This window comes from Coccinella septempunctata, chromosome 3 (genome assembly GCF_907165205.1).
Source record: "Coccinella septempunctata chromosome 3, icCocSept1.1, whole genome shotgun sequence".
Classification (NCBI taxonomy): Eukaryota; Metazoa; Arthropoda; class Insecta; order Coleoptera; family Coccinellidae; genus Coccinella; species Coccinella septempunctata.
In genome coordinates this window covers 30,367,674-30,395,658 of record NC_058191.1, presented here as the reverse complement: position 1 = coordinate 30,395,658, position 27,985 = coordinate 30,367,674, and the positions used below count along the sequence as shown (strand labels likewise).

Below are 27,985 nucleotides of genomic sequence, written 5' to 3'. Positions count from 1 at the left end.
GTCTGCACGACCAAAGATTTTCATACCTGTCTTTGACATGTGTGTGGCTGATAGCTTAATGGCCGCTCATTTCATAGAATTTCTTTGAATAAACGTGGTTTAAGAATTTATTCGTTGTTCAGTGTAATGGCGCAAACGGCCATCTAGGTTTTTTCGTCAAAGATTCTTGTGGTTTATCGTTAAAAGTGCCTTCAAAATTCGACGTCAAGTAGGCTATGGAATTTTCAAACTTGATATCTTGCATTCGAGTGTGAAGGAGCCAACAGATTACTCAAAAAATCGCTGCGTTTCAATAATGATTATGGTTTCACGAAATAGAATTATGAAAATAATCATCTTCATCAATTTTTTCGAGGTGATAGGTGTGAAGTATAAATATAAATAAATATAAAATAAATAATATAAATAATTGCTACATCGCAGCGTACGTCAATTTCGAAATTTTATGATATTTATCTCAACTCAACAATTTTTTAACTGAGAACTGTAAAAAGGACCAACCCAATTGTGTGTTTGTTTTTCATATTGAATCTCTCAAGAAAGCAAAATGTCTTCTATTTTTCAGAAGTCTCAGAATTCGACGAACTTTGTATTCAATATTTTTGAGAATGAATTTGGAGATTAACAAAAATGTGATGCTTATTTTTTCGAGATTGCTTCGAGAAAAAGTGATCCTTGTTCCACAATGATCATCGTTTCCCGAAGTAACATGAATAGGTTTATAGATATTAATCAATAGAAAACTTTCGTGAGTATTAATTAGTAGTATTTTGTCGTAATATTTCAAATTTAATAGGGAATCGTTTAGAAATGGGCGAAACATAATATTCTGACCTCTACTAGAGGAAGAAACTTGCCAATCAACTTCATTTGGAGGTAAGTATCTGTTTTCTTTAATGGAAACAGAAATGACAACACTATAAATATGACAAATATTCATTTAATTGAAGGAGATAAGCATAAGCAACACCATCAATCCATAAATGGTCCATACAAGGTCGTAGTACTCTCTCTATAGTCATTCATATTGTTGAATAGGAACATGAAACTTCATTCATATTTCGGATTTCACTCCAAGATCAATTTGTAACAGCTGCGTATAGTATATTTCTTTTTTTACAGAGATTTATGAAAAAGAGGTTCAGCTTAATAACTACGACTTCATCAGATATCAGACCTAAATAAAGACTGAACGTGGATAGCACCTATGAAGCATTTTTGTTCTGCTCTATTTCATACAATTCTGCTCAAAATATGCCCCCCTCCGAATAAAAATTGACCTGTTCCGAATTTTCTTTGAAAACATCCTTGTCGAGAAATAATTGGCCTGGCAAGTTTTCAAATTGTCACATCCTGTAACTACTTCAAAGAATCAATAAAAATTTGCAAACCATAGTATTCATGTAGACGGACAAGTGATCTTTGAATTGAGGTAAATCTCACCCCCTATTCCCTATTAATAATTTAGGGGTGATAGCCCTTACACCTAGGGTAGAGGAGATTTTGACTTACCGTTCTGCTAGAAACATATCCCCCTCCGAATAAAAATTGACCTGTTCCGGCATTTTCTCTGAAAACATCCTTGTCGAGACATAATAGTTTTAAAATTGTCAGCCCCTGCAACTACTTCAAGGACTTAATGAAAATTTTCAAACCATAGTATTCATCTAGAGGGTCAAGTGATCTTTCAATTGAGGTATAGCTCACCTCCTATTCCCTATTGAGAATTTAGGGGTGATAGCTCCTACACCTAGGATTGAGGGGATTTCGGCTTACAATAATTATGCTCAAAATATGTCCCCGTACGAATAGAAATTGACCTGTTCCGGCATTTTATCTGAAATCATCATTGTCGTGACATAATTGTACAGTATATACTGTATAGTCAATAGATAGATGTATAGATACACAGCTCAATCGGACATAAAAATTTTAAATCCAGCTGCCAGATTTGACCTTTGACTTGAACATGCATAAGTGCCTGCCAACATCGCAAGTTAATTAAATGAAAATTAGTGAAATAGTGTCAATGATAAAGTTGTAGCAACCCCGTGTATAATATGCAAACACATTTTCCTCCGTGCGCTACTTATAGCATCTGAAGTTTATATTTTATTCTGTTTTCAATATCCCACGAATATTCTTGTAGGAGTGATCCATAATATCCAAAATACTTGTTTGCATTTGTTCCAATTAAAATCATAAAATATCACGCAGCATCCTTTCAGAAGTCCCGTTCTTTCTGATTGAGTGACGCGCTCTAGCCAAAAAAAGCAAGTGAAAACTAATAACTTCCAATCATCGACTGGAAATGAGCACGAACCTTGCAGAAAAATCCCACGTTTATCCAAGTAGAGTCTATCTTTGAGCATGTTAAATATTGCGATTTTCAGACCGGTTGTACGACTACCTACCCACTGTACACAGTGGTATATTTTAATGGTAAATGGCTCGACAAAAATGTATGGAAATCGTATTGGTTCGCGTATAAATTCTACCCATGTGGGTAGGGAATTCGGTTCGATTTAACAAACAACATAATATAATGGAACGCTTTAGAACTTCCAAATAAGGACACCAATCGACTGGATAATCTGACAGAAAGTGTGAAAATTATGTGGAATGATTATATATGAATATATTTATTATACAGGCAGTAGCAAAAAGCATCAATGCCTTAATATCTCTAATTCAGTATCGATTGAAAATTGAATTTGTAATTTTGAATTGAATATATACTTACACTGTTTTGTAAACAAATGCGAAGGACTTAGGGAGATGATTCCTCGATGAAAATAAACAGGGATAGTTCCTATAAATTTCTTTCGAAATCGGCTTCCCTTCTTATATACAGCCTTTGGAAGGCGATGACAAGTTGACAGTTTTAAATTTTTTTACGGGTTTTAAAAAACACTGAATCATAACACTTTATATAATATGAAGCACAAAGTAGCTGTTACTCACACAATTTTTTTAGATCTCATAACTTCAATATTAGGCTTTGAAAACAACAACCCTTCATGATTTTCCTTCAAAAATTATTTTCGTGGGATAGATTTTCAAAAAATAAAATTCTCTTATGGTTTCCCATTCATTTCATTTCAGTCTCTTGCAATATTTCGATACAGTCGACACATTTCTTGGAATAAATAAAAACTTACAAGCTTACAAGCTTACAAGGTCTAGACCGAACAGTTGCGCCGAGATGGATGAAATTCTCTGATTTATTACTATAAGAGTTGCCCTTTCAGAATATGTATCACATTTCCATCTACGGTTACTTTTATTCAGAGATAAACGACTCGAAAGCTGATCTTCGAAAAATCCTGAAAAAGATGGGTTCAGTTAAAAATTCGTCAAATCGAACGGTTGAGCCGAGATTGTTGAAATTCTCAAATTTATTACTAAAAGAGTTGCTCTTTCAGAATATGAATCAGATTTCCATCTACGGTTATTTTTATTCAGAGATAAGCGACCCGAAAGTTAACCTTCGAAAAATCCTGAAAAAAATGGGTTCAGTTAAAAATTCGTCAAGACCGAACAGTTGCGCCGAGATGGATGAAATTCTCAGATTTATTACTAGAAGAGTTGCCCTTCTTTCAGAATATGAATTACATTTCCATCTACGGTTACTTTTATTTAGAGATAAACGACTCGAAAGCTGACCTTCGAAAAATCCTGAAAAAGATGGGTTCAGTTAAAAATTCGTCAAGATCGAACGGTTGCGCCGAGATGGATGAAATTCTCAGATTTATTACTAAAAGAGTTGCTCTTTCGAGATATGTATCACATTTCCATCTACAGTTACTTTTATTCAGAGATAAACGACTCGAAAGCTGACCTTCGAAAAAAATCTGAAAAAGATGGGTTCAGTTGAAAATTCCTCAAAACCAAACGGTTGCGCCGAGGTCGATGAAATTCCGAAATTTATCACAAGAAGAGTTGCCCTTTGAGAAATGCAGAGAAATGTTGTTTTGAATATCGAAAAAATATCGAACAAAATTTTTGTCTCGAAAAGATTCATAAAAGGTACTCATTATGAACACAACATTCCAAATCATTAGAACCTTTGGAAGTTGATCAAACGTATGTTATATTGATGAATAGGTACAGGTCAAGTTGACAAAAAGCGTTTTGAAAACAAAATAATAGATTGTTTGTGGATAATTCTCGTTCCTGCAAAAATTCAATAGTAACCAATCTCGGTATAAGGTACTGAATAAAAACAATTTGGATTCCTAAAGCAACGTTTCGGCTATATATTTAGCCTTCCTCAGGCAACCATGAAAAAAAGAAATGAACAAAAACTATCAATACGTTAATGATCATGTAGAAAGAACAATTCAAAAAAATCTTTAAAAACACCATATAAAAAATATCAAAAACTTTTTAAATTACTGACAGATAAAATTTATAACAATATACCTATCGCCGAAAGGTTGCCGTAGGAATCCAAATTGTTTTTATTCAGTTCCTTATACCGAGATTGGTTACTATTGAAATAATAGATTGTTATAAGTGATGAAGCATTCATTTATGACTCAAGTATTAAGCGAACTCTTCAATTTGGCGGAGGATCTGTCTAGACCCTATCAGAGTAGACGAATCTCCATAATAATATAATGTATAGGTAACTACTGAATTCGGTATCCTTTTAGAATAGTGTTACATCACAACGGTATTTCGTCATCATCATTTGCAACAAATAAAACAAGAAGGACCAACCCACCAAAAGTTAAGGGGAAGAGGAAAACCGTTGAACATTCGGAATTTTATTAAATTCGAAATATTACGGATCTGTTCGAATCTACTGATAGACTTCCTTGTAAATAGTTTAATCGGTTTTATCAAGAACTGAGAATAATAGGTTTCATGTGAATGCTTCAATTATGGGTTTTTTCAAATAGGGATGGTTATAACCAAAGATTATAGAGTTAGTTTTTTAACTCGTTGAGATACAACTATGGATATACAACACTAATTTTTTCTGTAACGAAGTTTCCTTGATGACAATACGCAGTACGGACCTGTTCGAATCAAAGTAGTTCAAATAGCATGGTTTTTATGAAGGGATTGATACAACACTATTTTTTTCTGTAAGGAACTTTTTTAGATAGCTTTCTAATTCTTAAACCTGGTTTATGGTAGCCTAGCAATTGACCAAAGATTAACTTTCTTACCTCTTTGCTGACATTCCAATCCAACACAGTAATAAAAAGTTATGTTGGCAACACTCATCTTTCGATGAGATTCTTTCTTTAGGGTTTTACTATGGAGAGTAGAGAGAAGGAGAACGATCGCTGCTTTGAGACCACAGATTTTTTGTCCCCTAAAATATGTACCAATAGTAGTAGTTCATGCTTTTGCCAACAGGCGCGCTGGCCATCACGAGAGTGCAAAATTTTGTTTACACAAATCAAATTGTAGTTGGCTCGTTGGCTGAGTGAACTGTTTCCCTGGTGACAGATGATAGGAATATTATTATTGTCGATTTTTGATAAGAGAACAACATATGACCATGGTGAAATGTTGAAGCGTGCGCTAGTATAAGAGTGTTTTGGCATCGGAAAGAAAAGGAGAAGAGATAAAATTTCCGAGAGCATTTTTGAGAGGAAATTGGGAAAAACCTTATCTCAAGAATCAACTCCCAATCAATTTGTGTGTCAAGAGCACTTTTGCGATGAAGATATCAAAAAGATGATGGATTCATTATAAACGAAATCGAAATTGTCATCCCTCGTGAGAAGTGGACTCTTCTGAATTAGAATATTTAACCAATAAAACTACATGGTTCAGAAGTAAATATTCTTGAAGAATTTTGTTGGCATAACATAATATATGGTTTATATCGGTTCTCAGCTGAGTATTGGCAAAAGAATCTACTCTAATACCTAAGTGATAAATCTGAGACTGCTACCTTTTGTTGTCTTGATGTGTACTGCTCCTCACTACGGATTTATATAATTTTGAAGATTAGTAAACCAACTAACATAGCTGCTTTCAATAAACAATGATAAACAAAAGTAGGTACAATTTTTTTGATCAGTGATTTCTTTTGAATTTCATTGATTTCGACTTGCATTTTATTGCATATAATTCAGAGAACTCATATTCAATATAGATTTGAAGAAAGGTATTTGAAAAATCATCAGAAAAACCACGATGACACATAACCTTAAATAAAATGAAGGCTGTTCATTTCAAATTGACGCTTGAATCCCCACTCCTTATCGATACCCGTTGTAATCGCAGCGACACCTATTTTCCCCGTTTTTGGAGACACATTTTTAGTACGGCGATCGTTCTCCTTCTCAGCATACATTAATTGTCTCCAGATGCCAAATCATATCGACCAATCAGAGTGCAGCGCATCTCCCGCCAAAACATTTCTCTGGTCTGGCCAACTTTTCCCCCGACCGGGTTATTCTCGATCTCGAACGAACTTATTCATGTAATCGTACCATTAGATCCTCTTAATTTTGATGATACTCTGTTATCTGTGAATGTAATAAGTTCAAAATTTCGCATTTCAGTTTGTTCTTTCATTAAATTTCGAAAACAGCGATTATTATCGCTTATACAGATTGCGAAAGAAGGTAATTAATTAATAATTGCTTTTTGACTATATTAAAATATTTGAACGAGTTTCTGATATTTGCCTTTCAGCCGGTGGTAATATCTATATCAGTTTATCAGCTCTAAAAAGCAGTTTTTATTGCTACGTTTGAATGATCGATATGGATCAAGAAAGGTAAAGTTTATTCATATGGTTCATTCCGATCTGAGTTACAGAATAGGGGTGATTTGATTGTTGTCATCAGCTTGCTATTTTTGTAGTAAACAGCTTCTTTGTCACATATGTGGCAAAAGGTTATCCAGTGTGTCTACATTCAACCGCCATATAAAACAGGTGCACCTGCAAGAGCCACTTACAGGAAAGGACACGAAGAATATTAAATGTCCACTTTGTGAGGATAAACTTAAATTATCATTTGGAAGCCATGACCAGTTAGTGGATCATATAGAAAAAATTCATTTTTTGACTATTATACGATCAACTCTTTATTTTGGAAACAAAGAGGAATTTGAAGCTTGGAGAGCAGTTGACAATAGAAATATAGATTATGCCTTTCAAAGAGGTCAAAAGATCAAAGATGATGAGTACATATACTATAATTGCAATAGGAGTAATACAAGAGGTGAGTATATTTAAGCTGTCTATCTAAGTAACTCAATTATTCAATTACTTCTATTCAGGATATGACAGTAAAAGTAACCAAAGATGTTCAAAAGCAGGAGGAAGCATTAAAATATCAGGATTATGTCCATCTAGAATTTGTGCTAAAATAACTAATTCTGGTAACACTTTTAATAATATAGTTATTGTACTAGTGTTGATTCATTCTATTTAAGGAGTAACAGTGAACTATATTGAAACACATGCTGGCCATGATGATGAACTCCGAGCCAAACATTTATCGAAGGATCAACAGGAAATGCTCGCTGAAAAATTATGTGCTGGTGTTACAAAAGAGAGAATACTTGAGGATGCGAGAATATTAGAGGAAGGGAAGCTCACCAGAATGAATTTATTAACAAGAGGGGATCTTGCATACATTATACGTAAATTCAATATAAACAAACAGCGTGATACAGATGACATGACAGCAACAGCCCTGAAAGTAGGAGAAATGAATAGTCAAGAAGAAAATACTGTTTTTTTGTTCAAACAGATAGGTAATATTTTTTCACTGATTATTTGTATTTTCCTGATATTTAAACTTTTTTAGGGGAAAATTACCCTGAGCTGAGAAACGAGGATTTTGCTTTAGCCTTTATGAATAAAATTATGGAAAAAAAGCTAAGAAAATACAGCAAAATCATTTGCATTGACGGCACCCATGGAACAAATATCAGGAATTGGGAACTCACCACAGTTTTAGTCAAGGATGAAAATAATATGGGATTCCCAGTAGCATTTTTAATAAGTAATCGTATGGATCAAACGATCCAGAAAATATTTTTCAGGTCATTAAAAGCAAGACTTCAAGAGTCCCTAAGATGCAAATACATTATGACAGATGATGACATAAAATATTTTAATGCTTGGTGCGAAGCAATGGATGATGTTGAAAAGCCAAGACGCTTACTCTGCACTTGGCATGTCATCAAAAACTGGAATATTCAAGGCAGGAATAAATTGAATAAACCAGATAATAAGAAAGAAATGAAATTAAGAATGAGAAATATCTTGAAAGAGACCAGTATTTCAAAATTTCTAGAATTGAAAGATGAATATTTTAAATATCTTGAAGAAGAAAATGAACTGGATTTCTTGAAATACTTACAGAAGTAAATTACCATATAGTCAGTATGGTCAAAACCATTTCATTATTTTATTTTCAGTCATTATTTCCAGTGCAATGAGAGAATTATGATGTGGGCCCACTGCCACAGAATAAATGTAGGAATAAATACCAATATGGCTATTGAGAGCCTGCATAAAGTAATTAAATATAATAAAATGAAGGGACATCAAAATTTACGGTACAATTTAATATATATAAACTACTCTTTTCACTTCACAACCTATCAATTCCAGAATCGAGAAATTATTAGACTTATTAGAAGACCTTGTTAATGAAAAAATGTGGAAAAGAGTCATCGAGTCTGAAAGGCCAAATGTTAATTCCTACCAATCAAGAGTTAATAGAGAGGCTCATATAAAGGCAGAAAAAGAAGTTTTGGAGAAAGTTGTCTGTCTAGATTCTGGTGAGTTTAAGGTTTTCTCAAGTAAGGTGAGGGACCAATTTTATATAGTTGATTATAATGAATTGTGTGATGACGATTGTAGAACTATTTATTGTGATAAATGTAGAATCTGCATTCATAAATACCAATGTACTTGTCCAGAATACACAGTAAAAACTGCATTATGTAAACACATACATGCAGTTGCTTTGATCGAAAAGAGAAGCGATTCTTTTCCAGGTCCAGGTATTGCTGAAAATTACCCACCTATTGATGAACCATCAACAAGTGGAGTACAGAAGAGGACAGAAATCAAAGAATTCCTAGATGAGACAATACAGAACCAAAATACTGTTCTTACTCTAGATCCAAGCAAAAAACGAGAGGTAAACTAGGAATCTTTGGTGATGGGAATAGCTTTGCATAGGATTTTAATTGTAGATTGTAATGAAGGAGATTTTTATGAAATTGGAATCATTAGATGATGAAGATTTTGATAATATGGTGGAAAATATCAACAAGCAATATGACACACTACAAAAGAATAAAGATCAGAGAGGGAAAAAAAGGAAAATTGAAAAACAATTTTATTACCCCACTAAAAAGTAGAATCTGAACATATTGAAAATGTAAATATGGTTTGATCATTTTTCGAATAATATATGTTTAACATAGCATAGTTTTTCAGGAAAGTGGTGATGGAGTGCTGTTTTGCTTTAGGAAAATTTATTATTACTTTTCTCTTTTTTCTTTTGAATTTATGTAATGTATAATATTTTAAGCCTTGTAGTTTTTTTATATGTTCTCGGTGGTGGGAGGTGATGGAGCAATATTAAATTTTTCCACTAACAAAGGGTCTTATCAGTAGTTACATTTAGAATATGTTGAGTCTTATTTTTTTCGAACTGACAGGTTGCTACCTCTTGTATGACTATATGTGTTGGGAAAAAAATAAAGATAATTGATATTTTTTTTTTATTTTGTCCGAATAGAATATCTGTTATCCTATTCTTGTATTTTTTTATATGCTGTTTAGGTGTGAAGGGAGATGCAATAGTATTTCAATTTTAAGCTCAACAATTTCTTTATCAGTAGTTGCTGTATGCTTTGATAGTTTTGATTATGTAAAAATGCTATGGCTCCGTAACTTTCTAACAATTATATTAAAATTATACTAATAAGTGTCTATTTTTTGAGAATACATCCTTTGTACTTTTTTTGCAGAAATAAACTTGAATTGATTTTACCCTTGTCTTTATTTTCAAAAGTCACAAAATTATTCTCAATTACTCTTCAAATCATTCATAGGAGTGCTTGTCCTCCTATTTCTTTCTAATAACTTGGTGACTCTCATAAAGCATTTTATGATTTTTGTCTGTAAATGAACTCTACCTTGAATCATTATAGATTTATATAGGGGACACTCATTTTGCTTTTAGTTAATACAACTGAAATTTGATACGCAACCTTCAATATACAGAGGCATTGATAAACGATAAATTCAAACCATCACTCGACAAATTGAACAGTTGGTCAATTTCCACATCAATTTCAAACTCGTCCAATTTTGGATTCGTTTACAAATCCATCGCCCCAGTTATATCTATTAGTGTCGGTAAAATCGTACCTGAAAGTATAAATTGATTTCAATGCAAATATGGGAATTCGGGATTCATTAGGAGATTTCAGAAAAGTAGGGAGGTTTACAGCTTTTGAAATCGGGAGGAATGGCAGCCTTCAATCACCCCAACCTAACAAACATTCTTGACTTGACGTCCATTTAGCTAAATTGAAATCGAAACGAATTAACAACAGTCAACTGCACGCAGTTACGCAGATCCATATTGATCATTAAAACGTAGAAATAAAAATTGCTTTTTAGAACTGATAAACTAATATAGAGATTACCACAAGCTGAAAGGCAAACATTAGAAACTCGTTCAAATATTTTTATAGTCAACAAGCAATGATTAAATAATTACCTTCTTGTAATACATTCGAAGGTAACTCAGTATCATCAAGAGGATCTTTGGTAACATTACATGAAGAAGTTCGTTCGAGAATAACGCGGTCCCGGGAAAAGTTGGTCAGAGAGAAGATAAAGTTTTGGCGGGAGATGCGCTGCACTCTGATTGGTCGATATGATTTGGCATCCTGGAGACAATTAATGTATGCTCTCCTTCTCTCTACTCTCCATAGGTTTTACAGAAATATCAAGAAGATATAGCAAACATCCTGCAATATTTTCTTGAGAAATAACTATATTTTTCTTATCGTTACTGTGAATCTCAATTAAGTTGATGACTGTAACCAGAATTTCAGTAATTACTGTAATTAGCCGGTTTTGAAGTTGAAATGTCAATTTATCCCGAACTTCGGTTGGTATGTTGGTAAACCTGACAAACGCGTACCAGTGTTCCGTACAGAAAACAATTGTTTAATATAAACAAAATGCTGATCACTGAACTTTAGTGATTTTTAAATAATTTGATTGAAATATAGTAAATATTGACTACTAGTGGACTTTAAATATATAATGGATGATGGAACAGTTGATATAGATCCCGATTTAACCTCTACTATTGGTGATGTACTGTTATCCACGAAAAATGATAAAACAGACGCCAATGACTCTACACCAACTTCTTCAACTGACGCTGCTTCAAGTTTTCCAGGAACTTCTTTAACCGGTATTATACACCAAAATGATGTTTACTGTCTAGTATCATTTAATTTTTTTTCATCAGTTTCAGAAGATCCTATTAGCAGCACATCATCAGATGTAATGGAAAGAGATAAACTCCCAAATATCAAAAATGAAAATAATGAAACAGATACAGTTGCTTCTAAGAATTTGTTAGGTGCCGATGGAGATGTTGATTTGTTAGATATGAATATACCAAATGTCTCTTCTGAGTTGATAAGTGAAGATGTAGAAGATATTGTTCAAGATTTGGAGAATTTATTGGGAGAACCAGAACCTCATCATGATTTCCCCACTAGGAGAAAAGAGAAAAGTCCTTTTGAAGGTAAATGTTTTTTGTCAATATGGCCAATTTTCTTGTGAATTATTGGATCTGTGAAATTGCTCTGCTTTCATCAGTAAAACTGGTCATGACGTCTACTGGTCAGAAAGTTCATCTTATTATTACATGGGAATTATAAGTAGATCATATTGTTAAGAGCTGAACCTCGGTCAGTTTTTTTATTTATTATTTCCAAAAAATTGTACAATACAAATATAAAACATACCTATGGAATTGAACAGTTTTTTTGAAGAAAGATTTCACTAATATATGAATGCCCAGTTTCTGAAACTTTGATCGGGAATTCATCGCTTGATTGGCAGATCTGGATTGATTCGTTTCATACTCATAATTTAGTTATGCATCAAAAAATGATCTATATATGTCTATTTATTGATTCCCAATTGCTACTTTTCAAATGTTTTGCAAATGGTATCCAAATAACTCTCAAATCGTGTACCAGGCACTCAAATCTTTTTGAACCAGATTGGAAAAGACCAGAGAAAATTGAGATTTCTGATGTTTACCAAACGCAAATGTAAACAAATTACATCAGTTTGACAGTTGACAGTGAGGTTAGAACCGATTAGACTCATAGAGCAAGTGATGTTTTTGGCCTCGACTTATGATCTGAATCAAACTGATATGCAGTAGAGATTGGTCTTTATATGGATGTCTTCAACATATCAATCAATATCAAGCCTTGTTCCTAGAATGATAATTTCAAACTGAACAGAGAAGGCATCAGTGAAAAATACAAGTCCCTTGTGATTTTCATGTTGTATGACTAGTTTTTTCAAAAGAGTCGAGCCTCTGATAGCTGTCCCCTAATCCAGTTATCTCATTGTCCTTTTTTATTTAGCAATTCATCTTTTCACGATAGGTAATGAGATTTTTTTGAATATCAGTTGGAGCTCTGAACAAATGTCAAATATATCACATCACAAGGCTCATTTACAAGGTGACAGTTTATCGTCTCGATTATATGATAATTTTACATTACAGCAGGGGTTGTCAACAATGAATAAGAATTGATCAAACATAAATGAAAGAAAGATATTGGAGTCGAAAAGAATATAGAAAATCCCACTGGTTCCAACAAATTCTACTTATGCTGACCCCAAGAAGACTTACATTAATAAAAATTTCATTTTCGTGTTCTTCCATAATCATATCATACCATTGAAAAATTAGTTTTTGATAGCTTGATTAATTTTTAACAATTAATTAATTTCTTGTCAAAAATATCTGTTTTGAAAAAAATAATTACCCTTGAATTTTTTTGCAACTATTCATTCATTTCATGTATGCAAATGGAAATAATGAGTTGGTTCCGACAATTTTCACTTAACAACAAACGATTAACATACCACTCACAGAAAAAAATCTATTCAAACAGAATAACATGCTAGCCAATGTTTATAAATCGTATAACAAGATGCTGTTCGAGCATATCAGGAACCCGCAGATAATTATTTATTCACAATATCTCTGGTCGTGTTGAAAATCATATTTATCATCTTAGATAAGTTTCAGATCCTAAATTGAATATTAACATAGAAAAGTGAGAATCTTATGATTATATTAATTATCTCATCCGAACACCTATAGCATACGATTTCTCGACCAAAAACAGGCAATAAAATCACCCCAAGTAAATGAGTCTTTATACTGACCTCTACTAAGTTCGCAAAATACACTCGCCTCTCTCTACTCCTATCGTTCTCTTAATCGAATCTTTCCTACTCCAATCGATCAATAGAACTATAGTACGAACTTGATACTTATACTACAAATGTTGATGTATTTTAATCTCAAAAATGTTGTACACAACTTATAAACTTTGAAGGCGGTTGAATTTTAAACAACTTGATCTAAATAAATTGATGATTTGAATAGCAACTGAATTGTTTATCCATTTTTCTTTATAGAAACAGAATTACTGGCTTCTCTGGATGATCAACTCAGTAAAAATGTCGATTCCAATTTATGTCCCACTACATCCAATACACAATTGCCAGAGAAAATCGAAATAGTTGAAGAAATTGAGTCTAAAAATGATGAAACGTCTGTAACAGGGGAAAGTGAAATAAGAGAAAATTCAATTCTTATAGAACAAACGGCATCAGAAGAACAACTTGTAATCCTTGAAATTCCTCATAAAGAAGAAAAACCTGAAATTATCGACGAGGTTAACTGTCGATCAGATAAATTGGAAGTGGCGCCATCTGGTCAATCAGAGGAACAAACTGAGACTGACACGCCACAGGCTGAAGCTACAAAAGAAACACCAGAAAATAAACCTGAGGAGAATGAAGTCAATACAGTTTCATCTTCAGAAATTGTTACACTTTCTCAAGTTCCTTCACATTCAATCGAAGAGAACATTGAAGGTAATGCAATGGAAGAAACAGAAGAAACGGGACAATCCAAGGATTTGCTGAAACTCACAGGAGATGATGATATAGGGAGTACAGAAAAAACAAACAATGATTCACAAAATCTGCAGTCAAATGAGGAAGACCAGGATAAAATTTCTAAAGACCTGGATTCAGAAGGGGTTATATCAACTCCTCAAAAAATTGAAAATGCTGATTCAGTATGCGAAAAGTCTCTTGAAACAAGTGAAGGGGTAGTCATTTCTGAACTAGTCAGTGAGGATGACAAAGATGCTGAACTAGTGGAAACTGAAAATTTTGAAGGACTTCAATATTTCATTACTGATCCATCAGAAGAAGTTGTTCCTTCTGATCCTTCAGCTGAAATTCTTATAACTGCAACTGAAGTAATTGATAGTCCAATTGAAATAATCGATGCTTCAACATCTTTCGTTGATGAATTAATCTGTGATCAAAATCCTGATCTGACACCCTCAAGTGAGGAAATTATTCGAGAGACTGCAGATAGCCTGCCTGAAATGACAGATACTTCTGTAGTTACCACAGATTTGAATAAGGACATCCTAAAAACTGACATAGAATGTGATGTAAATGTGACATCTTCGTCTAATCTTGAAGAATTGGAAATTAACGAATGTAGCACTACTAAAAGTCCAAAGGAAAGTAGTGAAGCCAATCCAGAGGTATTTAATGAAATATCTGAATGTGAACAACTTGTTGAGCCTGAGGATTCAGATATAGTTTTGAATGACCAAAATGTTGTAAATGAAGAAATAAGTGTTCACATTCAAACAAATACTGGTGGAGAAAAAACTGACTCTGGAATAGAACCAGTGAAGCAAATAATTGAACAAGTAAATCTAACTTCATCAGATGAATCTATTGCGATAGTAGAAAATTCAGGAAGTGATAGTACAGATACAGTTTCTGAAGAAAAATCAGAAAATCTTTCAGATAACATAAAACACTCCGTCATTGAGCATCAAGTAACATGTGAAGAATCTTCAACACCTGACGATCTAGAACAAAAATCATTGCCGTCCCTTGAAATTGTCCCTTCAGAAGAAACAGCCATCGAGACAGAATGTGTTGAAACCATTGGAAATGAACCTGAAAATCTCGAACATTTAACAGAAGTGAAGGAAGTAAAATTGGAAACTCCATCAGATGAAAGTGGGGTTGAAGAACAAGTAATTGTGAAGGAAGATATATCGACTGTAGAAATAGCAACAACTGACATTACATCATCAACCAATCAAATTACTGAGTCAATAGAAGAAAAATTAGCAGCTATTCCGAAACAGGAACTGTCCAAAGAAAATTTGGAGCTCCAAACAAGAGATCATGAGATTGTGAAAGAAGTTGAAGCTGAAGATATTTTGGGGATAACTGAAAAATATAACATTCAGTCTCCCCCAGATGGAACATTAAACAAGGAAGAAACAATTGAGCAAGAAAGTACTTCAAAATCAGAAATGATTTCTGTAACAAATTATGCTTCCTCAGATTGTAAAGATGATGAAAATAAAGAAATTGTTTCTTCTGTGGCAGAAGAACGGGACAAGGGTGAAGAAAGAACGGTTACAGAAGACATTTCAGGAATAGAAGATGAAGTAAGGGCTGAGATTGAACAAAAACAAGAAAGTTCAATCCAAGAAAATGTGCCATTTGCTGAGGAAACTATTATTGAAATATTTGGAGAAGATGATAACACAGAGTCAACTGGACCAGTTGAAGAAAATGTTGAAATATCTTGCTCAATTATGTCGCAAGAAAACATCAACTCAGCTTTCCCTAAAGACACCTCGGAAACATCGCTAAATTCTGAAAGAAATTTACCTGATCAAATCAATGCAGATTTTTCAAATAAAGTTTCTTGTTCAATCTCGGAACAAAATATGGTCCAAGGTGAAGTAGAAAATATACAATCATCAGAAACAAAAAACAAACAAAAAACAGAGGATGTAGAGAATTCCAGTGTAGAAAAATTGGTGCCTGTAAATGAAGAAATTTGCATTGAAAAAGTAATTATTTATGAACATGACTGTGATTCCCATCAGGCTACTCATAGTAATATTCAAATTGAACATGAACAAGAGGAAAGTAATACTGAAGAGATCAATGAAAAAATGGATGAGGAATCTGAAGCAGTTACAATCTTGAGAATTGAAGCTCTTGAAGGTGAAATAATACAAGCTGAAGAAGACTCTTCGAATTTTGCACAACATCAAACTGAAAATATTCCAGTCCAAAAAAGTGATGTTGCTGTTGAAGAAATAACTCAAACTCCAGTAGACTCATCGAATTCTCCTCAGCATCAATTAGGTTATCATTCTGAGAATCCTCCAGTCCAAAACACTGACGTGGTTGTTAATGAAGCTATTCAATCTCAAATAGACTTATTGATTTCTGCAGAAGAGAGTACTCAGTCGGATAATCCTCCAGTCAAAACTACTGAAGTGGATGTTGATGAAGCTATTCAGTCTCATGTAGACTCATCCATTTCTACACAACAGCAATCGAGAGGTCAATCTGAGAATGCTCCAGTCCAAAAAACTGAAGTAGTTGTTGATGAAGCTATTCAATCTCAAGTAGATTCATCGAATTCTGCCCAGCAGCAATCAAGTGGTCAACCTGAGAATACTCCAGAGACTGAATTGGTTGTTGATGAAGCTATTCAATCCCAAGTAGACTCATCGAATCCTACACAAGAGCAAACAAGTAGTCAATCTGAGGATACTCCAGTTCAAAAAACTGAAGAAGTTGTTGAGGAAGCTATTCAATCCCAAGTGGACTCGTCGAATTTGACACATCAGCATTCAAGTGGTCAATCTGATAATACTCCAGTAGAAAAAACTGAAGTGGTTGTTGAGGAAGCTATTCAATGTCAAGTAGACTCATCAAATTCTACACAAGAGCAAACAAGTGGTCAATCTGAGGATACTCCTGTTCAAAAAACTGAAGAAGTTGTTGAGGAAGCTATTCAATCCCAAGTAGACTCGTCGAATTTGACACAGCAGCATTCAAGTGGTCAATCTGACAATACTCCAGTACAAAAAACTGAAGTGGTTGTTGAGGAAGCTATTCAATGTCAAGTAGACTCCTCGAATTCTACACAACAGCTATCAAATGTTGATTCTGAGAATCCTCCAAACCAAACAGCTGAAGTTTTTGATGAAGTAAATCAACATTCAGTAGAATCATCACTTCATGATCAAAATAATTCAACTGCTGAAAGTCAAAATAGCCCCCTCCAACTAATCGCAGAACTTCCTGATGAAGAAATTCAACCTCCAATAGATTCTTCAGTATCTGAGAAAGAACAACTATCAGATGAAATTGTAGAGCAGTCCCTGGACACTTCAGAACCGTCTCCTTTAGAGGATGCGAAAATTGATGAGATTGTTGAGGAAATCGAAGAGAATTCAGATATGAACGAACAAAAGGAATCAGCGGTTGTCGAATCCATTATATCCAAAGAAAACGAAAATCTCAATCAAACACAAGATGTTTCCAGTTCAGACCAGCAGAGTATTCGGAACATAGCCGAAGAAACAGGCGAATCAGAGACGTGTCAACCAAATTCCACCATTTCAATAGAACAAGCCGCTGAAGAATCCAGTAGCGGCGCAGTTCCCGAACAAACAATGGAAGATCAAACATCGGCAGCTGTACAATCAATTTTGGAAAATATGTTGACTGAAGAAAAACATATAGAGAAGGTAATAGAGAAAGAGGAAACGCCAGTTGTTCATTCTAGTTATTCTTCATATGAAGTTCAAAAAGCTGTTCAAGAAATACAATGTATAACACAAATAGAGGAAGTTGTTGAAATGCCTCCTGAAGACATTGAAGGCATTTCAAGTTCAGAAAAACCGTGCAATTCTGAAACAATTAAATATGAAAGTGGCAGCTTCGAGGCAATGAATGTTCAACCTGACATTCCAGAGAGTAAAATAACGGAAGAATTCACTAATCTGGAACCGGAAAATACTTCGGCGATCGGAAACATCGAATCAGTTGTATCGGAAGAGGTATCTGATGAAAAAGTTGAAACAATTCAAGAAATAGTAGGTGACCTTGAAAATAATCAGGAATCCGTCACGCAGTCATCTATTTCTGATCAAGATCAAACTCGTCATGCTGTAGAGAGAATAGAGCAACAGTCACCTATTCAATCTAAGGAAGAGTCTTCTTCGGAGACAATGCAACGCAGCGAACCAGTTGTTATACCTTCTCTGGATCTGAGTGAGGAATCATCTAGTGAAGAGTGTTCGGATGAGGATAAGAAACAGAATTTAGTTTCATCAAGTACTTACGATCATAAGGACATGAAAATTATATCGAAAAACGTATTAAAGGTTGAAAAGGTCCTATCGAAGGTCGAATCCAAAAAACACTCTCCTAGAGAAATCCGACATAGCAGCAGAATAAGCGAAAAAATCAAACCACAAAGCTTGAGGGAAGATATGGATCAGCCGCTATCGGTGAATATAGACGAAGTTGAGAGAGAAAAGCCGTACAGTCCTAAAATAACAATAAAACCTATAAAAGAAGATGAACCGAATGAAGACAAAGAGGAGCATAAAGGTTCTTTGAAAATAACCATTACTAAACAATCCGACAATACACATTCAATCCTCAAAATGTGCAGTCCGGATTTCGAACATCGATTGAAACAGTCTGAAAATGACGAACAAAACGTGGTCCCAAAGTTGGTCATCAAAACATCAGATACCCATTCCGATCAGCATAGTCCCAAGATGTCGACTAGAAGTTCTAAACAAGCCTTACCGACGAATTCTAACATAAGATCGGGAAGTCCGAGAATCACTATAAAACCTATAGTTAAACCCGAAACTAAAGAAACTGTTACGAGTCCATTGAAAATTACAATCAAACCAATAGGTAAGCCGGAAGAGTTTTCTCGACAGCAGCAAAGACATAGTCCAAAACAAAGCAAGAATAAAACAGATGATGATCATTATAGCACTCGAAGCAAGATTATGAAATCGTCTGAAAATTCGGATGTGCACAGTCCGAAAGTCACAATAAAACCAGTGAAACCTCCAGAAGAGTCAGAAATGATGTCAACGCCAAAAATAACCATCAAACCAATAGAAAAACCTGAAGAAGCTAGAGTTAGCCCAAAGATCACTATCAAACCCGTACTGAGACCTGTTGAATTAGAAACAGAGGTGGAGGATGAAGTGAAGGAAAGAATAGTTCTGAAAATCAACAAAGGTAATCTTCCCTCTAAAGACGCAGAAAGAATAAGTAGAGAGTCTAGAAAACGAGAACTAGAGGAAGATAAATCGGAAAAACTGGCAAAGATAAAATTGAAGTTTTCCAAGGATGGAGATGCGCACATTGTCCACAAAAAAGAGACAGATACACAGTCTTTCAACAAGAGACAGCACGATTATGAGATAGAGAGATCCAAACGATTCAAGGCTGATGCGACAGACAGCGATGAAGATGTTAAGCTCATAGAAACAAGGCAATCTCCCATTGTGATTAGTGAGGATTCTCAATCTCAAGACAGTGTTATCATTATTGAAGATGCAAAAGATCCATTGGCCGATGTTGTAATACCTAAACCTCAGGTAACACCCCCGGTTAGTGCTCCAAGAAAACGTGGAAGACCACGGAAAGTGCCGTTAGTTGTCAGAGAGGAGTTTCTGAATGAACCAAAAGTGATCCAACCCACAGCTACTCCCATTTCTGTTCTGACCCCAGAGCAGCCCGCCGAGACCGAAAGCACAGGTAGACCGAAGAGAAGTTGTCGAGCTCAATCAGTGCGAGATACGTTAGGGATTAAACCGAGAAAGCCTTCCAAACCTCGTGGTGGTAAAAGGGGCGCAGGAGCTAAATCAATCTCATTTAAACCTGAGAAGGTGAGTTGAAAATCATTTTATTACTTTGAATACACAAACAGAATAAATTGGTTCACAATTTCTATTCACTCTTAAAATGAAAATATTTAATTATTATATTATATTGAGATTAAATATGGATTTAGTTAATTTTTCCGAACCTTTATTTATTTGTTCGTGTATTTTAAATTTTATCACATTGCAGTTCAATCATGAATCACTGAATCATTTTTTGTAACTGAAATTTTTACATTTGTGTTGGATGAGACATTTTGAGTTGGATAAAAGATAGTTTGAGATACAGACAATTAATTGTCTGCATGCCGTTAAAAATGCTATTATCAATTTGCGGTGGGTCAGATAAGCGATGTTGTTGCTGTGACATTACAGACAAGACATGTTCAATACACTTTAGGTATGTAGAGGCAGCGAGCCAATCCATTCGGCTAATGCTATGCATTTCCATGTGGTCGTTGACAATTTTGGCATTGAAGAAGAGCATTAATATAAAATTTTCGCCGATGGCTTCCTCAAAGGGAAAAATAATTAGTATTACAATCAAATCACGATACCTTACCGCTGTCATAATTACATTTATAGGGATTATAAAAGCGCCCAATAAAACAAATGCTTCCCTGAACGCACACCACCGAAAAGAGTTGTTGGCGTCATAAGCTACAAGTAGCTCGCCGGAATGAGCTATTGATTCAGGATACTGTGAAGAAGGGATTTCGTCATGCAGGTACCTACAGTAATACTGAAAATTCGATACAAGTAAAAAAAAGTAAATTTTCCCTCGAAAATTAAATTCAATTTGTGAGTACTGTAAAATATCCAATATCTGTGTTCTGATAATATCTTGTTCGAACAATTACACTTATGTATTGTATTTCGAAATTGTAGTAATTTCGAACCTTTTGAATGTTCTTTTTTGGCATTGTTAAATCACAATAATTTCATTCAAATAAAACATATGCAGAGTGTTAAACATGATTCAGCTGCAAAGTGAAAAAGCATTGAACGTCTTCCCTTTTTGTATTGGTGCAAATTGGCTGAATATTGCTTTTTCTTTCTTTTTAGAAAATGTCAAAGAAGGACAAGTAATATTGAGCCAGGGCTTGCAGATGGTTAAACTTTTTGGAGCGACTGTCTACTCTGACTTGTCAACGGAGATAATCTACTGGTCACATTTCCGATAATTTGAGTTCGTGTGAAATGGGCGCCCAAAATTTGGAACACTGACTTTTTTCGATGATAGCTTTAAAGATTCTTGAAAGAATAATATATTTCGTCCTGTTCACGGAGAACAGTTAACTTGGAAATATTTAAACGAACATCGAAATTTTTCATCATTCGGTTCCATTGTATTGATCGTTCTTCATTTCCCCATCAGAGCATTGATCAAAATATTTTTTCAAAGCGCGATGTTCGTTTGAATATTTTGAATGATGGTTGAAAAATTTGAAATGGAATCATTGAGTTGTTAAAAAAAATTCTTCAACTTCAAAATCAAATACATTTCGTTCATGAAAAAATTACTTGAGCTTTGGTCATGATTTGAAGATTGAAAATATTTCGAAGCGATTCCGTACTGTAATTAATTAATTGCACCAAAACTGATCAGTGAATGTGAAATGTAAATATTTTTATCAATGATTGCATTGATATTTTATTATATAGTGACTGAAGCATAAGTCAGTTGAGAAATTTTATAATAAAAAAATGGATGTTTGTAAATAGTAAGGTTCATCATAACTTTCTGTAATCGTTATGTTGTGGAATATCTTTTTTGTAATAGTTTAAATTAGAGATCGAATTATATATTATTTTTTTTTGACTGATAGAAATTCTACATCATTTTTTCTTTAATCGTAAAGAATTAGTTGTTAATCAAAAATTGTTTCTTTTATAAACATGTTAACAAAATTATCGAATAGTTATATATATATATACATATATATTTCAGAGAATAAATATTTTTTCGATGGTCGTAATATTTTTTTTTCGTTGAAAAATGAATGTGACTTAAAAAATTCTTCACATTCATCAGGTGATAGAAGAAATTTTTAGGGCATTTAAATGAATATTACATCATAAAAGCCCCGTGTCATCGGTTTAACAGCATTATGTGTATTCCTTTGATTCACAATGGCTAAAAATAGTTGCAAAATAGATAGTCGGAATAAAATATCTATTTTTAGCATTATACCTGCAGAGTTCCGAGTACGAAGCGTCTAGATTTATCTTTGTGAAATCCATATAATTCAAGTTCAGAGTAAACAGTGAAATTTAAATGCTCCAAAAAATTTCTCTATCTTTGTTGAATACAGAAATAACTTCGAAAAATTCCGAATAAAAAGCAGGAAATTGAAACGTTGTTTCTCATAATTTGTGTAGGAATCTGGGTTCAGTGAAGGGAAAATCGATGCACTCAAAAAAAGTTTGTTGACTGATAACGCTGTACAGGCTGCACACTGCTCTGGCATTCTGAAAGTTCCTTGTGAAAGCTCTCCAAAGAAGGAAGTGATTGTGAAGGAAGAACCGATCAAGCCGATAGGATTGAAGAGCCTCCTGGAAGCTGCAATAGATCAGAATATAATCGAAGTGATAGAAATCGACACACCAAGTAATTCGCCTAAATCAGTCGTCGATAAAATTGAAGAAGAATGCGTTGTCGATGAAGATGCTTCGGTGAAGATCGATAAAAGCATCAATTTGTCCCATAATATTACCGGAATCAAAGATTTCGGGATTCAAAAGGTGTCGGATTTGAGGGACGATGCAGATTGTAACAAGGAGCCTTCTGACTTCGGCGGAACAGACGCGGTGGCATCTGACGTTGAGATGCAGCCTCCAACTCCCGTTTTCGCTCCACCTCTGAGCGAGACTTCAGCTATCGATATTAACAGCACGACTGATATAGCTATGTTTGAAGAAGAAACTAGAATGAGTGCTGATGCCAGTAGCCGGGCACAAACTCCAGCAAAACAGGTAAACCTTTTAATTCTTAAATTTGTCGATTACCCAATAGCGCACGTGTTAGAGCTTATAGTGCGCTGAACAAAAAAAATACTTTTATATCATTTATTTCATCTTGGATACGATTGCTATGAATGCAGTCAGAACGTACACGTACATTGACAGAATAGAGTATTAAAACCATAAAGCCCAAGGGTTCTGAGTTTATAGCAACAATATTCGAGATAAACTTAATAAAATAGATAAAGTTAGGTTCGTTAAAATAATAGTTATTTATATAACAAGTGAGTAGTGAGTTAAATGAATGTTTAACTCACGAACACGAAGAGCGATAATGTTTATTTCTTCGAATGAATAAACATTTTTAACGCACGTGTTGTATATAAAATTTTATTCCATTCTGATTAGGGTTCAAATGATAAGACTATCTGATTTCTGAAAAGACATGAGAGATATCACTGAATTAATAGTAACTTACGTTTGTTTGATTTCTGCCACATTGTACATATTACGTTTCTCTATACCACGGTAACAAATGAATTTAATCCATCGGTTCTTCTTTAGAAAAGTAATATTCCTCAAAGTGAAAGTAGAAAAATGCTCCGAGAGGTAAATTTTAACTTTAAATTAGGCAATGTTTTTTTCATTTTTCTACAGTTTGCTGCACATCTATTGCTATATTCTTTGAGGAATATTTCACCACGGAAAAAACCATGAGATTCAATTTATTGATCCGTGCAGTGGCAGCTCGTGGTCATTAGAGAAGAGGAGGCTAAAAATTTTTGGGGAATGTTGGAATAAACTCTCATCAGTCATTAAAGTATATTTTTTAAATATAATAAAAAGATGCAAGTTCAATTATTTCAACGAAATATTTTTATTGGATCCATATCCTGGCACTCTTAAATTCGATAAGTTTGAGTTGTTACGTTATCGATAGTTGTTAGAAAATGGAAAAAAAAATTGAATCACATGTCGCGATATTCCTGAATGTAGTATGTACTAAATTTCCTTTCACATCCATTCCTGAAGGTTGTATCCTCGGACGTTGTGGTAGAAGAATCACAGAGCTCAATTCAAAGTACAGCGACTACAGAAAGCGGAAAAATCAGTAGGAGAAGTCGCCTGGAGGTTCATCAGGACCAGGATGGATCCGTTTTTACCGCTGATCAATTAAACGAGTACTATTGGGGTGGTAATGGGCCTTTCATGATTCAAGAGCAGGTAGCCCAATTTTTGGGTATTAAGTCCTTCAAAAGAAAATATCCCGGTATTCCGAGAAGAATGGTGGACATGCAGGAAAGGGATTATATAAGGGAAAACGGTAAGTTCATTTCGTTGCGTAGGAAAGTGACAAATATTTCGGAATATCGTGTTTTGAAAGTAAGACGCATTTACAAAAGGGACGAAGAGCAATAAATCTAATGTAGTGATATGGAATGAGGAGATTGAATGACTGCTTGAATATTGATACACAATAAACGGAGAAAAAAAAACTAATGGCAGCGGTGGGATTCGAACCCACGCCTCCGAAGAGACTGGTGCCTTAAACCAGCGCCTTAGACCGCTCGGCCACGCTACCCATATGACTCTTCATTAGGAATAGGCGATTTTCACTTCCCTTAATGAAACTGCATTTCTAATATTGGTCGATGTTTACTCAATTTGCGACAAAGTGCAGAAAGTAATTCTTTATCCGAAAAAAATTAGTATTTCGTGTAAAAACATGGGGTCAAATATGGAACATCTCTGAGATATGGTGTGTAAAAACAAAAGTTATTTCATTGATACAAATTTTTATTTTGTCAATAATGTATAATATTCAAAAAAGAAATGAGCCTTCCTACTGTTTATTTAAAGCCCTGAAGGCAGATTTACGGGAGGGGGTAATGGGGGTAATCAACCCCCCCCATGAGTATCGAAATCATACGATGTGTGGTCATGTGAACTATATTTCGAAGGTTATTTGTGGGGATTAACCTCCCCTCCATGAAAAATAGCTATATCCGCTCCTATAAGGCCAGCAGCCGAAATTTTTTTCTTGAAAAAGAAAACCCTACAAGGTTTTCAGATAATGAAGTTTTCAGCTGCAAGTTTGAATCTTGCGAGAATTCGAGATGGTTTCAGGGATGGTAACCATAAAGCAGCAATTTTGTACTATGTATTTATACGCATAAAGAGTAGACGGATACCTTATGCGACTTAATTTTTTTTACTATAATGAAAGACTGAAATTTCAACGAAATATGTCTTGCTTTTTCACTTTTATCAATGGAAACTTGAGAGGAGTTCTCATTTTTTATGAGCCACAGACATTCGGCATATCTTTTTTTTTTCAGGTGGGGTGGGTCGAAAATCTAGGGGTGATTTTATATTTGCTTGATAAATCGATGTATCCAGAGGACAGGAACACTACCTCAACCTGTCCTCGCCTAGAGGAGCTTGTTTTTCACGGAATGTTTTATAAACAAGTAATTACCTTCTGCATCCTTACCATCATTATTGAGCACTTCATATAATTCGATAAATTCGTCCATAACCTAGTCTCAAAATGATCCTCGATGTTGTAGAATTGTTTTTCATCATTGTTTCCTTCTCGGTGTCAGAATCTTACGTAAATCAATGAAATGTATCTGACGGAGTATCGTAAAACCAAAAAATATTGGATTTTCAGGACTAGCTTCGGAATCGATGTGCGATTTAGGGCTAACTGCTGTCAATAGTGCAGATATTTTGGATATCATGTACACGGATTTCCAGGACAAGTACGAGGAGTTTTGTAGATTCCAGAGGGATAAACAGGCTAAAGATTTGTTGAATAAGCAGAAAGCGTTGTCGTTGGCTGCCAATCAAGAGAAGAGCAAGATGGACATCTTAGAACAGGCTGTCCAATCTGCTGCGGCCTACAATGCAAACTTCAATAAAGTGAGTACAGATGATGGTGAATGAAATAATTCGTATTTTGCAAAAAACAATTTCATTTCATAATTTTATCACTCATTCCTTGGCAGATAGCGAATGTTGAATTTCGAAATGGGGCTTATCGGAATATTTGATCTCGGACAAGTATTTTGAAAGATTGGGAAATAAAAGAACACTATACATTTTGGTCTTTATTCACAATCACAGAATAATACACAGTAAAATATATTTTAAGAAGGTACTTAATAGTTAGTGGCGTGCAAGTGGAACAGACTCTTACTGTCCGTCTCCAGTTATTTACATTACTTTATCCTTGCTTTTTTCTACCCTTTCTGAACCTCTCGTTACTTACCGAACTCCTGAGTTTCGCAGAGTTGTTGATAATGAAGGCGTTAGCAGATTGTCTCTCATAGTCCAATGTAAAACACCTAATTTCTAATTTATTCAAACTATTTGTTTTCTAAAAGTATAGGATTTTGGATGCTTCTATTCTCTCAACTGTAGCCCAATATTTCGAAATCTGCCTCTACTCAAACTTATTTTCAAAAATAAGCGCCATCCAGAAAAAGAAATTGAACTCAATCAATGTTTTTTTATTCCTTTATAGACTAGAAGGGAACAAAGAAGAGCATGTATGGATCTACAAACAATGAATATTCACTATCCTAAAGGAAAGTTGAAGAAGATAAATTTGCCCAAAATTGGACATTATCCGGTCGCTGTAGTACCTGGGCAATTCACAGATTATTACAAGGTAATTTAGCTTAAAGTTTTTTTTTATCAGACGAAACATTTAGTCAGCTTTGAGTCTATACGCGTATGTGCATAACTATAACTTGATGTTCTATTTTCAGGAATTCACACCTACTGAACTCAACAACCTCCCACTGAACACTATGTTATACAATGAACTTTATAAGATCCTGCCTGAAATGAGCGATAGCGATTCTGAGAGCTCGGGATCCGATAGTGACGATTCCAGTTCTTCTGGCTCGGAATCTAATTCTTCATGCGAAGAAAATTGTAAAATGTGTGACAAAAGTAGTATTCATAGTCCTAGAAAATCACCACTTAACTCTAGTGTATAAGCTGAATTAAATGGTTAATGTTTTTTATTCCTAAACTTGTACATAAAATATTATAGTAATTATACATTATCGACAGGTATCTTATCAGTAATATATGGATGACGGTCAGTGTTTTGTTTTTATTTTTGTTTATCAATAATATAATTTTCTGGCTGGAATGTCATGACGTGTGAATTCGTTATAATGGCATTTGATGATTGGTAAGTAACATTGCTTATTGGGCCCTTTACCCCCTCTGTCACTATACATAATTTTACCAAAGTAGAGTGTTTTTTGACAGAAGGGAGTTACCGCAATTTCGTTAGCGATAAAATATGAATATTTCTTCTTTTGACTATTTTCGATAATATGAATTCAGCTTGCCACCACCCATATAAATTAGTTCTGATATTCATCTCCCATTTGTAATCATTCCTTTTTTATTTCATACAAGAATTACCAGATTCAAACATAACCCATTAATTTTTATATAATTAAATGTACAGACCAAGTTATTTTCATTGGTCTGTAGTACAGACCAATGAAAATAACATGCAACGTCTGCGCCTTAAGATTATGTCAGCTTTGGAGGTTACAAACGGAATGAATTGCGAAGCTAAGACAAACTTCTATGGATCTTGCCGACCAATATTATATTAATGAATTATTTATAAAATATACCATTTTATTGTGAAATTTTGTTTTTAGCTGGTTAAGAAAGGTTCATAGTATACTCATTCCAAGAGAAATAAATCTTAAGAAATTTGCTAAAATATCCAAAGATAAGGCGAGATGTACCCGGCATTTTTAGGCCCATAAGAAATGCATGGGGAATTTAGTAACCAGATGCGCAGATGGATCGCTATTCAAAATTCCCGCCTAACCTCACTTATATATAATCTATTTTCTCTGAACCTGCAAACGTAACCAAATTGTTACACCACCCCTTAAATTTTTTCGCAACT

At 34.4% G+C, this 27,985-nt stretch overlaps 2 protein-coding genes and 1 non-coding gene across 4 annotated transcripts; 2 read left to right on the top strand and 1 right to left on the bottom strand.

Annotated features, from left to right (window-relative positions):
• The first annotated feature begins 6,452 nt into the window (after positions 1-6,452).
• Positions 6,453-9,656, top strand: LOC123310162. Its single transcript, XM_044893573.1, has 10 exons — positions 6,453-6,596; positions 6,667-6,751; positions 6,838-7,199; positions 7,258-7,359; positions 7,414-7,737; positions 7,791-8,352; positions 8,407-8,547; positions 8,603-9,137; positions 9,193-9,380; positions 9,440-9,656. The coding sequence occupies exons 2-9, from the start codon at positions 6,729-6,731 to the stop codon at positions 9,358-9,360; spliced, it is 2,217 nt and encodes a 738-aa protein (XP_044749508.1). The 5' UTR covers positions 6,453-6,596; positions 6,667-6,728; the 3' UTR covers positions 9,361-9,380; positions 9,440-9,656.
• Positions 9,657-11,149: 1,493 nt separating this feature from the next.
• Positions 11,150-27,149, top strand: LOC123310583 (titin-like). 2 transcript variants are annotated; one of them, XM_044894131.1, is made up of 8 exons: positions 11,155-11,441; positions 11,499-11,780; positions 13,709-20,073; positions 22,450-23,043; positions 24,064-24,355; positions 25,706-25,956; positions 26,561-26,707; positions 26,808-27,149. In XM_044894131.1, the coding sequence occupies exons 1-8, from the start codon at positions 11,288-11,290 to the stop codon at positions 27,039-27,041; spliced, it is 8,319 nt and encodes a 2,772-aa protein (XP_044750066.1). In that variant the 5' UTR covers positions 11,155-11,287; the 3' UTR covers positions 27,042-27,149. The 2 variants fall into 2 exon arrangements, with proteins under 2 accessions (XP_044750067.1, XP_044750066.1); XM_044894132.1 differs by lacking the exons at positions 22,450-23,043; positions 24,064-24,355; positions 25,706-25,956; positions 26,561-26,707; positions 26,808-27,149 and adding an exon at positions 21,133-21,631 and having other exon boundaries at positions 11,150-11,441.
• Positions 24,532-24,613, bottom strand: Trnal-aag. Its single transcript has one exon. It is a non-coding gene; the product is annotated as a tRNA-Leu (tRNA).
• Positions 27,150-27,985: the final 836 nt, after the last annotated feature.

Coding starts and splice junctions, on each gene's coding strand:
- LOC123310162 (XM_044893573.1), top strand. CDS start 6,729: ATGATCGATATGGATCAAGAAAG. Junction 7,360..7,413: donor TGCTAAAATAACTAATTCTG/GTAACACTTTTA, acceptor ATTCTATTTAAG/GAGTAACAGTGAACTATATT. Junction 9,138..9,192: donor ATCCAAGCAAAAAACGAGAG/GTAAACTAGGAA, acceptor TTTTAATTGTAG/ATTGTAATGAAGGAGATTTT.
- LOC123310583 (XM_044894131.1), top strand. CDS start 11,288: ATGGATGATGGAACAGTTGATATAGATCCCGATTTAACCTCTACTATT. Junction 20,074..22,449: donor TCTCATTTAAACCTGAGAAG/GTGAGTTGAAAA, acceptor TAATTTGTGTAG/GAATCTGGGTTCAGTGAAGG. Junction 23,044..24,063: donor CACAAACTCCAGCAAAACAG/GTAAACCTTTTA, acceptor CCATTCCTGAAG/GTTGTATCCTCGGACGTTGT.